At 41.6% G+C, this 12,377-nt stretch overlaps 2 protein-coding genes across 7 annotated transcripts in view; one reads left to right on the forward strand and one right to left on the reverse strand.

The window, feature by feature from the left end:
• The window catches only part of LOC310746343 (uncharacterized protein), a gene marked incomplete at its 5' end in the record, with an annotated part of 432,823 nt that overhangs the window by 272,558 nt on the left and 147,888 nt on the right, over window positions 1–12,377 (reverse strand). The gene's annotated exons all lie outside the window — the stretch shown is intronic.
• VRK1 (VRK serine/threonine kinase 1) overlaps window positions 1–12,377 on the forward strand; it is a 50,614-nt gene that overhangs the window by 36,837 nt on the left and 1,400 nt on the right. For 4 of the 6 annotated variants that reach the window (XM_083617261.1, XM_083617263.1, XM_083617262.1 and 1 more), the window contains exons 12-13: window positions 8,034–8,145; window positions 8,421–8,508. In XM_083617261.1, the coding sequence (XP_083473387.1) occupies window positions 8,034–8,145; window positions 8,421–8,508 (200 nt within the window). The remainder of the gene's footprint in view (window positions 1–8,033; window positions 8,146–8,420; window positions 8,509–12,377) is intronic. The other 2 variants (XM_083617265.1, XM_083617266.1) reach the window with 1 other exon arrangement.

The following is a 12,377-nucleotide window of genomic DNA, read 5'->3' on the forward strand; positions in this document are numbered from 1 at the left end:
GAAGAGGAAAGGGAACAAATGCACACTTGAGACTTGACTATATTTCATGAGCAAAAGGCTTGTTCCATCTTATTGTCACTGGCCTGAGTCCAAAGAGCTACTTTAGCCTTGCCCAAGAGCTTACACGTGCGCCACTGGGAGGTTTTTTCCCTTCTCTTTTATGGAGACCTCTGTGCCACATCACAAACCGCTGTTGAAATGCCACTTCACACTGTAAGGGGCTGAAGTGGAAAAACACACATCCACCCAAGTCTCCTTGGAACTCATGTGAAAGCTAGGAAAAAGCTCTTTGGATCTTGGCTGGTGTCTACCCAGAAGGTTTTCTTTTTTTTGTGCATTTCAACATGGTAGATACAATTTTCACGCAGGAAGTCCTTGTGTGGCTCAGGTATGGAGAACCTGTGGTCCCGCAGATAATGCTGACTACAGCTCTCACCATCTCTGAATGTTGACTGTACTGTTTGGGGCTGAGGAGAGTGGGGAGTCTAACAACCAGAGGGCTACAGGTTCCCCATCCCTGCTGTAGGCTATCAAATCTTTAATTGACATGATAGCTGAACAGCCAGAGAGACTGTTCTACAGATAAACCACCAGATGTGTTACTCCTGTAATGGCATGTAAATCAAGCATTCAGTCTACAGTGGTACCTCGGGTTAAGAACTTGATTCGTTCTGGAGGTCCGTTCTTAACCTGAACATGTTCTTAACCTGAAGCACCACTTAAGCTAATGGGGCCTCCCGCTGCCACCGCACCGCAATTTCTGTTCTCGTCCTGAAGCAAAGTTCTTAACCCAAGGTACTACTTCTGGGTTAGCGGAGTCTGTAACCTGAAGCGTATGTAACCCGAGGTACCACTGTACTTCTATATAATATCCAATATTTTACTTACCAGAATTTCATCCATAAGCTTGGTATTGGACACCAGGCTATTTGATCAGAATATAATTACTGAGTACTAGCATAATGCTGTTCATGAACAGTAATTAAAAAGATTAGAAGTGGGATTTTGGGTTTGTCATAGTGATACATTTCTGTGATGGATATTTACTTGGTTGTATCCCATGGGTAAAACATTGATGCACCAAATGTGTGTATTTCAATATTTTTCGTATGAACTCTGTATAAATGCTGATTTTAATGCCTGTAGTTCTGAACAGAACTCTTATCTACAAGTGTGTGTGTGTGAGAGAGAGAGAGAGAGAAAGAGAGAGGCAGAGGCAGAGGCAGAGGCAGAGGCAGAGAAAGAAAGAGAGGTCAGTTCCTTCTTTTCCTCTTTAGAGTCCATCTCTTTGCAAAAGCATATTTGACTGCTTTGTTATTCATAAACAGGAAAAACCTTCAGCGAATATATGTATTGACAGAGATGTCATGAAATGACATTATTTATGATTCAAGTGTAAGATTTATTTGAAGGCTGCTGTGTATATACAGGAATCAGCACCCACAGCTCAAGATGATGATGTACTGATAGTTGAGACTGAGGAAGGTTTTTCAGCTAATGCTGATGACCCAGAAAGCAAGAGCTGTAAAAGGAAGTTGGATAAGAAGGAAAGCATTGGCACCAAATGGCTGCACTCAGAGCAACCGACTGAAGAGAAGGATGAAGTGATAGTACTAGACTGAGCGCTGGAATGCTTCAACCAATGGGATGTGCCAATAGGATGATGGTTCGGGTGTGCCATTTCTCAGGGTGTGGCTGCTGTCATGAGCTGACAGCTACTAGGAGCCACAAGTGGGAGCTGACTGCAGGGTAGGGACCAAAAGTCAACAACCTACAACAGAAGGAGCATGACGTGTCTGCTACCAGAATTACTCCTCCTCCTCTAACACCCCATACACCCTGCCAGCTTCTGCCAACCTAGCAGTTCGAAAGCATACCAGCGCGAGTAGATAAATAGGTACCGCTGCAGTGGGAAGGTAAATGGTGTTTCTGTGCACTCTGGTTTCCATCACGGTGTCCCGTTGTGCCAGAAGCAGTTTAGTCATGCTGGCCACATGACCCGGAAAGCTGTCTGTGGACAAATGCTGGCTCCCTCAGCCTGAAGCGAGATGAGCACCACACCCCATAGCCAGGTTTGACTGGACTAAACCATCCAGGGGTTTACTGCAAAACAATATTGATTTGTCGGCTAGTACAGCCTGAAATATATATAGGAATAGTCATAGCAGTAATTGTGGAATTAACAGTATTGTATAGTGAAGTCCTGTCACCAGGAAGCACTGTCTACAATGTTCATTAGCATACTTGAAATTAATAGATCGTGCTTGACATGTTGACTGGTGTAGCCTATATGTTTAAAAGCTAGAGTTTCTTAATCTTTCAGTTGAACCATATTTTAACGAAGAGGAGTGAAATTTGAAGTGGACTAAAAAATGGATAGTTTAGAGAAGAAGCTGTTATCTTTCCATTCCGTTCACATAACGTATGTTCCGGAACAAGAAATCATTATTCCAGAGACTTCAAGGGAATATTGCTAAGGACAGGCAATCAATTGGCTTCTGTTGCCTGAGCCAAACAATAGCAGAAGCTATACACTAGCACATCTCTATGAAATGCATTAAAATGTTGAAAGCAAATACTGCATTTGGATTTGCGTGGGCCTGACTTACTGCACTGGATGTTTTGCTGCACTAGTGCAGCAGTTGTGCATAGCCCATCTCGTAGCAGTGCTGTAAGACCCTTTTCATCTGATACTACCAATTTCCTGCAACAGAAGGGTGGGATATAAATCTACCTAAATAAATATCTGGGACCCATCACTTTTTGAGTCTCCTTCAGTGTAAATTGATGTGATTGCTCTTGCATTGAAACAGGCAGTTGGAGAATAAAGCCTCAATCAAACAAGAATTAATCTTAGCTGGTGACTCTCTTCTCATCCCCCTCAACCCCCACCGTGGCAATTGATTTTTGTCTATGATTCAGGTTGTTAGCCTATTGATGTTTAGTTAATTGAAGCTATAAGTTGTACTGAAATAATTGGTCTTGCTTCCAAGTAAATATCTTTGGGATCATGTTGTTGATCTTTCCCTCTAAGTTGACTTTAAATACAGGTGATGGTTGTATGCTATTTGTAAGTTTCCTTTTCCTTTCCCCAAACTGGGAAATTGTATTCTGAAAGATAATCTTCAAATGCCTTGCCTGAATCGAGAGCTGTATATAGATTTAAAAAGCGTTCTCTGTGCTGAGGATCTTTGAAAGGGAAGTGCTCTGATTTACAATTCAGGTAAAAAAGCCACACTTTAGTTAATTGAACCAATTAATATATTAATGCACTCAACCCTACTCTCTCTAGAATTGTTCAATTGGTTTATCTTGGCATTTAGCTTGGTGGGAATCGTGAATCCAATCAGCATTCACTTGTTTGGTATGGTAACGTATCCGTAAGTGGGTGGGAGAATTGCACATAATGTAGTTGAATGGATTCATAGACTAGCTGTTAGTTTTGGACTAGGACCGTTCATAGTATAATGGTTAGTTTTGAACTAGGATCTTGACGATCAGGGTTCAAATCCCCACTTGCCAGTGATTGTCTTCCAGCCTAACCCACCTCACAAGATTGTTGTGAAGATGAAAAAGAGGGGAGGAGGAAAAACTCGCGGAGAAAATGCAGGATCTAAATGTAATGAATGAATGAATATAAATATATACACAAATCCAAAACTTTTTTTTCTTCCTAACTCTTTTTAGAATAGATGTGCCATGCTTCACAGCAGCACTGGGTTAAAAAATAGAGATAATCTCTTGAAGAGCTGATGAATATTTATTCACTTTTAGAGATTTGTACCGTGCTGATCATCAAATTCCCAAGATGGCTTACGGAAAGGTCATATGACATTAAAACTAAAACAGGAAGACACCACTGTGTAGCTGGCAAAGTACAGTTGTAATGTGATCACAGCTCTCAGTCCCAGTTAATAGTGCTGGAGGTAGAACACAGCCATCATGACTATTAGCCTTACATCTCCATAAACTTGTCCCAAACTCAGATAGCTTACCCAGAAGAATGCCATTTCAGAGGTCAAGAACCAACAGGATGTAACAAGTTAGGCAAAAAATACTTTCCATTCACGCTTTGCCAGGCTGCCAACTTTATTACAAAACTAAGACTCGTAGCTATAAATAAAAAGTTGGTTATTAACATAGTTTGCTTTGCACCTTTTCTTTCCTTGCTCTCCTTTTTGAGAATTTATAGGATCAACATCTTGGCACGCAGCCTTGCCATCCTAAGAACTAGAACCTCTTTTTCTGAGTGAAAACTCATATTCTCAAAGAGCCTTCTGATCACATGAGCACACTATTATGCCTGCAGGCTGTGTTAGCCATTTCATAATTGATTCATTAGTTTACTTATGATTGGCGTGTGAGATCGACATGATCCTTGTAAAGGACAGTGTACGAAGGGACTTTCAGCATTTAGCAGTTGTCTCGACTGGATTTCATAGTGCAGCTTGATCTGGATTTTGTTCCTAGCTCAGCACTGATTTTTACACTTCCCATTCTGGGGTCTATCCACACACACCTTTTCTCTGCTCTTTCCAAGCACAGTCTGCATTTTATAGCTTCATGTCTGAGCATCCCCACTTTTTTTTTTTTTTTTTTGCTCCGGAGCCCTCCTCACAAAAACCCAAATTAACGTTTGTTCCAATTCAGCTTTAAATACTGTGTTTTCATGGGGGAAGATCCAGAGCCAAGAAAAAGGGTGCTCGGACAGGGAGCTTTAAAGTGCGGAAGTGTGGCTGGAAAGAGCAGGGCAAAAGATAAGCGTGGATAAACTCTCTCTCAGAAGCTTACTTTCCTAGAAGAAAAATTCCTAGAAGAAAAATTGTCCTGTTTCCGACTGGTAAAAAATAACTTTCAGTTAATCTGAAGAAATGATCATGGTATTCTGAATTATGAAGTACTTCCAGTAAACACATCATTATCAAGTCAAACAGCATTTATAGGTGGAAAAATACACTTTGCTTATTGTTATAAGACTACTTTTCAGAAGAGACAGACTGTTATGCACGTCTGGGGAAGGAAGGATTGATAAATCTAACAGCACTTTTTTAAAAAAGCAATCGAAGAATTATAGAGTTGGAAGGGACCCTGAGAGTCAACTAGTTCAACCCCCTGCAATGCAGGAATCTTTGGTAATGCATGACTATTTTTGGAATAGAGGAGAAAGTGTTGGAAGCAGCTAACATCGCATAACGCTAAGTTTCCAAAGTCTTGATGTTAATCCCTCTTGTCCCATCAATCCCCCTGATGAGCCACGTGTGGTCACTCAGACTCTCCTGCAAGGATATTTGTGGGCTGTAGTAATTGAAATTGATCCAATTCAGTTGGACCGGATGGTACTTTGTATGCCTCCTCAGCATGGTGTCGAATTGCATGCAAATCCTGAGTGTCAAAGTGGCTTCTAAAAGTATCAACTCGGGCTTCCTTGCCTGGCACTATTTTATGCTAAGCATAGTTGGCTCCAAACCCAAAGTTGGACCCATTGCTAGATTGGAAGAGGGAGGAGTGTGTGGAGTTAATAAAGTTAATAAGCACTTTCAATCTAACTTTGGTTAGAAGATGAGACAGTCTTGCATATTAATTGGACCTCAGACAACTCTAAGATGAGCTGTTGTTCTCCCTTCCTAAAAATGAAATTCACTTGAGAACTATATTTAAATGTGTAGTCTCCTCTTCTGCTATTTCATAATTTGCACCCTAAACACACTTATTAGGGAGTAAGCTCCACTGATCACAGTGGGGCATGCATCTTGAGTAAGTATGCATATAGCATGGTAGGCTTCTCAAATGTTAAACTGTTGGGTGAACTATAATCCAGTTTGTGCTAGGGTATATATGACATATCAGAATGGCCAGTATTGTGAAACAGCGGCAACATCTGCTGCCTACCTTAATTGAAATTCTTTCGCGCTATGAGATCTACATTTTTTCCTCTACTATAAATTTTAAAATGATTCTAGTTCTGCGATTTATTAATGAGCCATTGTTTCCAACTTGGCTTGAATCTAATTCACTTTCATATGTAATGGATGATGTTACTTTAATATTTGCATGGGTTCCGTTAGCTCTTGCTGAAAGAGAAGTTATCCTCATTGTGGTGCAGTGAAAGCATCCATTATTGTTCCTGTAAACTACTCAAGCCGTGGGGCATGTCTTATGCTCGGTGATGGGCCCATTGATGGCACTCGATAACTGTTAGGAAACATTTGAAGTGAAATAAATATGAATTAGTGATTCATAGTTTGCCTTGCACTCTGCATCAAACATGGGTGTTGCCTCTGTCAGAGAATGATGCCTGACTTCTCTTGCCATGTAACTCACCTGCATCAAGATTAAGAAATCCCTTTTTTTATTGAATAAGCTTGGAAACAAGATAAATGTCCTTTTGCTTTTTGTGTGGGAAGTATTGGATATCTGTTTTCACAATGAGCCTTTTAAAAATCTCTCCTCGGTGCAACCAGGAGGAATGCGTTTATATCTTGAATATAAAAGCAATACAGTGGTGAAATATTCCTCCTTAATTTTGGTCAGAACGAACAAAAGTGTCTGTGTTTATTCCTGCCTAATGCATCACAAATCTGCTGACATGCTAACCTTGGAGTCTTGGTTGGCGTTAATCAGGCCTGTGCACCGGCAGGAAAGATGTACCTAATGCACTCCATCAGTGCAGTTTGCATATGGAAGTTCTCACAGGGGAGCTGCCCTGTGCCAGCTGAGGGTTACCTGCCCACTGCAGTTATTGTATGTAATTATCGAACCAATCTGTTCAGCCCAGCAGGGTTTAGATGGTAATCATGAAGCAACACTTTGGAAAGATGTAATGCACTCTCCCCTTCTCTCATCAGCTATGTGAGGTTGCAACCACTTCAGCAGCTATTTCAGTAAAGCTACACGTTTGTCAAACTTACCCCCCAAAAGCAGGCTGAACTTTCGCAGTTATTTTTATGCTTATGGGTGAAGATGTGTTTGTGTGTCTGGCAAAACGTACTGGCTTGTCGACATTCATTGCAAAAAAAAGGGGGGGGGAGAGGAGGTGATGGGAAAAGAGAGACACCCGATTTATTTTAAAGTATTTTGCATGCTCTGTTGTTTTTAGAATATGTCTAACCTGATGTATCTTTGGTTGAGCACCAGGTCTTCCCATAGGGTGATGTGGCAAGGGGGTGGGGAAAGATAAAGGAGAGACATTTTTTCAGGCTCAGTTCCCATGATGAGAAAGGAGGGAATCTGTCTCTTTCTGATCCGTGTCACTTGAACATATTCCCCACACAATTAAGTTCTCTTTCTGCATTAATTTGCATTTAAAAAGAAAAAAAAGAAAGAAATCCTTAAAAATATTAAATGTATGCATTTTCTCTCAAAGCGTGTTCTTAACACATACTTTGAATTAGCCGAGAACTGTGTCGTGCCATTTGGAGAAATGTGAAATCAGGTGCATAGCAAAGTTCCAATGCACATACTGTATTGGTCCGAGAGGTGCAGATCTGCTCATTTTGTATAGCAATTTGCAAAAATCAAGAGTTCTTGTGCATTCCTAGCTGATGCTGTCCACATATTGTAAAAATTGTGTAGTTTGTCCCCTGTGATCACAAAGACAAGAAACTTTAAAATAAACATTTGAGCTCAGTTACTCAGGAATCCCACAAAGTTCATTTTCTAGTCTGTGGCTGGCGGAATACCCTTGTCTCTGAATGCAATCCACATGCATTTTAATGATACAGCATTTGATGTATTATACCTCATGATTGCAACTACAACCTTGTTCTCCAACAGACTATGGGTTTGCAAAGGAACCTCATTTTTTTAAAAAAAAACAACTTTCAAAATGAGGGAATGAAAACCATGGTGTGTTAATTATGACAAAATACTATTCCTCTTATGGGCTTTTGATCTGGTTACTCACACAAGGGCAAAGATGGAGAAACATGCCCCATCATTTTGTGATTTAACTTGTCTGCATGCACTTTTCTGCTTTGTATAAAGTGTGGCTTTGTTTCTTGTTTTGTTTCTTGTTCTGTTTTGTTCGGGGATAGACGAAAAGAAAAGCAGCTGCTGCATCAGGGCCAGCCTCTACTGATGAAGACAACGCCGAAACAGCTGTAGAAGATGCGAAAAACATCAAAAGAAGAAGACGTGCTACCTCTAGTAAGTACCCCATTGGTATTTGTCATAGATCTTTCATTTTGCTGAAAATAAAAAAGCATTAAGTTTTGCAATAAATGTCACTCTTTTATACTGGGCAACCTGGGGAATGTAAGGTTGTCAGTTGTCTATCTGCAGCAAACGCGAAATATGCTTTTGGCCCAACATATAAAACGGATGGTTGTGGTTGGTTGTAGTCCCCAGCCCCTTTCCCCGCCTTTTATTTTCCTCTCTGTTCTCATTTTCATCCTCCCCTATCTTGTCCAATTCACTGTCAGGAAGTGCTCGCTCCCCAGGACCAATTCATCACAGCAGGTTACAGCCAGAGGCTAGCAGCAGCCGCCGCAGCCGCCGCCGTATTCAACAGTGAGTGGAGCTACTTTAAGAATAGGGAGTTATCCAGATAGACTGAAAAAGAACCTAGGTGCTGCTTTGGCATAATTGGTAGCTTACGACTCAGGCTATGTGCAGCAGCAGAACTTTTGAAAGCAAGACTTGCCAGCCCTGTCACACAAGATCTTTTTAGCAGGAAATGCCAGAGGTTAGATGTTGGAGCCCACACACCTTCCGCCACTGAGCCTATCCCTAAGAGACAAGCATCGGTGCAGGTGATGCTATTTCCAAGTGAAGATGCATAGTGTATGCATAACTCAATGGACTCGACTTCCACCCAGTCTGTTACTCTTATCCAGCCTGGTATCGCCTGCTCTGGGACGGATGAAATCCATTGCTTGGTTTTTGTGTGTGTTTGGTTTTTTTAAAAATCGTTTGGAACTTTAAAAAAAAAATTATTTTGAGCTTTTATTAACACGTGGAAACGTGTTAAGAGGAAAACCCAGCTTTAAAATGAATCTGTCACTTTCTGTTAAACATGAAACTGTTATAATTAAGTTGTCGATTGTTTAGCTTAATTTGGGGGGTGGGGGTGGGTGGGTCAGAGAAGTGGATTTTTAAAAAAAAGCTTTCAAAAACTTTCTGCTTGGTTATTTTTGGGGTGGCGGAGGTACTTCAGAGGAATGGAATTCCTCAATCCCCATATAAACTGACCCAGACTCTGTGATGATCTTCTGAGGTCCTTTCTCGTGTGCCTCCTCCATGAGAGGTCCAGAGGGTGGCAACATGAGAATGAGCCTTTTCTGCAGTGGATCCCTGTTGGTGGAATAATAATAATAATAATAAATCATATTATTTATAGCCTGCCCATCTGGCAGGGTTTCCTCAGCCACTCTGGGCGGCTCCCAACAGAATATTAAAAACACAATGAAACATCAGACATTAAAAACTTCCCTAAACAGGGCTGCCTTCAGATGCCTTCTAAAAATCAGGTAGTTGTTTATTTCCTTGACATCTGATGGGAGGGCGCCATCAAGTGTGTGAAGTGAAGTTGTTTAGGGTGTGAAACATAGGCAAGGGAAGGATTTGGCATTCCTCTCCACCCTGCTCCTGCTGTGCTTTAAACAGCCACCCCACTTGTCCTGCTTTATGGGAAATCAGTGTGAAGAGTGTGTTGCTTCAGCATTTTCCACCTTTGCAATTAAGCGGTGTATAAATAAATCCATTAATAACAATGTCTTGGCCTTGAAGCTCCGCAAGTGTGTGAATTGCTAGCAGAGCGAAAGATTCATGAGCTTGTGCCTCTGGACCCTGCAAGACGTAAGCGAGAAGGAAGAGAATTAATGAGGAAAAAGGAGAAACAGAGAGGTGACATGCAGAAACAAGAATATGTATGCTCTGGGGTAGAGAGAGAATTAACAGAGAGGGGTTTAGAGAGGTTCTTTAGCGGTGTAGAAGGTAGAGACAGTACAAGGTATAGGTTGCAGAGAAAAGGGGTTTAACACAGAGAAAACCTTTGTGAAAGAAAAATGCTTTTGCATGGTTAGTGTAGTGATATGGCCCTCTTGAGCTGGTAAATGTAAAGATGTCTCTCAAAGTGACTGGCATGCTCCTTTTACTACTTTGGAGTGGTGGTAATGGGGCAGGGGAGAGGAGAGTTTAGATGGGGAGGGAATTTCCAAGTATGTCTTCCACTAGATTACCCTTGTCCACACGATGTACGGTACTTTAAACTATGTGAAACTTGCTTCTCTACATAACGGATGCAGCCTGTTTGTTAGCATATACTGCTCAACCATACATGCAGTGGCTTGTATCCAGTTTGCCCAGCACTGAAGTCTTAACTTGCAAGTGTTCCATTTTTATGCCCCTGAGCGCACATTCTTTCAGCGCCATTCCGCTTTTCAAGCCTGAATTGGGCCCTCAGTGTCCAGGGCCTCTAATCCATTATGAGCCTTCTTCAGTCAGAGACCCCACACACTATCTGGTCTGTTTTTTCCTGTTAAACTGCTGGCTAATCTCTCAGTGTAGGATTTCCCAGCCATATGATGTATATTTTCCATGGTGTTTCTCCAGCAATACAACTCTGCACAGCTGCAATTTCTTTATTTTCTGTTCCCAGTAACAAACCAATCATGTGGTGTTGAGAATTGGTCTTGGTATCCCATCTCCTGTTTTAAATTTCTTGAAATATGGCTGGCATTTCTCCCCTGTATCCTTTTCAGATGTCTGAGGTTGCAGTGGGAATTTCAACATAAAAGTGTGTGGTGCTCCTTCTCAGGTCCAGCTATCCTTATTCCAGGATGCTGTGTCCCATTTCGCTTTCCCCTCAGTTTCCATTCCCTCCCTCCCAAGAGCCAATTGGCATTCCTTGTCTACCAAGCAAAGTCAGTCATCACTGGGCTCCTGCATTTGAGATCTCCCAGATTATTATTATTTTTTGTACTTCTGAACACCTTGGAGTTACTACAAGCCTGCCGATGTCTCGTTAATTTTGTGTGGATGGTGTCCTTTTGGCGACATGAGGATCCGACATCAGGATAAGGAGTTTGCTGTTAATATATGTGAGCTTGGCCTTCAATTGAGGTGGAGGCAATTGTTAGTGGGAAGTACAAGATTTTGACTTTTCATAGTGCATGTTTTATGTGTCTATTATTATTATTATTATTGTTATTATTATTATTAATAATAATAATAATAATAATACAGTGGTACCTCCGGGTATGAACTAAATCTTTTCTGGACGTCCGTTCGTAACCGGAAACTGTTCTTAACCCGAGGCACGCTTTCAGCAATCGGGCATCCTGCTGTGTGCGCACCTCCGGCGCACAATTTCCACTTGCATCCTGGGCAAAGGTCGCAACCAGGAGCAGCTACTTCCAGGTTAGCGGAGCTCATAACCCGACACATGTGCAACCAGAAGCATTTGCTAACAGTGGTTGCTGTACAGTGGTACCTCAGGTTAAGTACTTAATTCGTTCCGGAGGTCCGTTCTTAACCTGAAACTGTTCTTAACCTGAAGCACTACTTTAGCTAATGGGGCCTCCTGCTGCTGCCGCACCGCCGGAGCCCGATTTCTGTTCTTATCCTGAAGCAAAGTTCTTAACCTGAAGCACTATTTCTGGGTTAGCGGAGCTCATAACCCGACACATGTGCAACCAGAAGCATTCGCAACCAGAGGTACCACTGTAGTTTTATTATTTATACCCCACCCATCTGGCTCGGTTTCCCCAGCCACTCTGGGTGGCTTACAGCACATATAAAAACATAATAAATAGCTGAGATTGTAGAATTGTAGAGTTGGAAGAGATTCCAAGGGTCATCTAGTCCAACCCCCTGCAATGCAGGAATCTCAGCTAAAGCATCCATGACAGATGGCCATCCAACCTTTGCTTAAAAACCTCCAAGCAAGGAGAGTCCACAACTTTCTGAGGGAGACCATTCCAGATCTTACTAGATACTAGAGATGTTTGCCTACTACTCCCTAGTTAAAGCTGCATGAGTGCTTGTATGCTTCTTTTATCTTTTTTTTTTTTTTTTACTGAGAAACATTAGTTGTTTCTGGACCTTGCCTTCTGTGTCCTCCTTAGAAATATAAAATCTCCCCAATTCATTTCCCTTTGTTTAACTTTCACTGTTGGATGTGAAGCTGATTTGCTCATTTTCGAGCAAGTTTGGATATGAGGGTGATAGGAGTAGCAGAAGGGAGAACTGACTGCACTCTACTTAACTGGCACATGGATCTCATTTGCAGTCATATTTGTGCCCTGAAAAGTCTTGGAATACACAGATCAGATCTGACAGCAGGCAAGGTGAGAGATCTCTGTGTTTTCAAAGTGATTTAGACAATGAAATATCAGTGAGAACAACCAATGCATGAATCACCTATGCTCCTTCTTTAC

This window comes from Podarcis filfolensis, assembly GCF_964270895.1.
Source record: "Podarcis filfolensis genome assembly, chromosome: 1".
NCBI lineage: Eukaryota > Metazoa > Chordata > Lepidosauria > Squamata > Lacertidae > Podarcis > Podarcis filfolensis.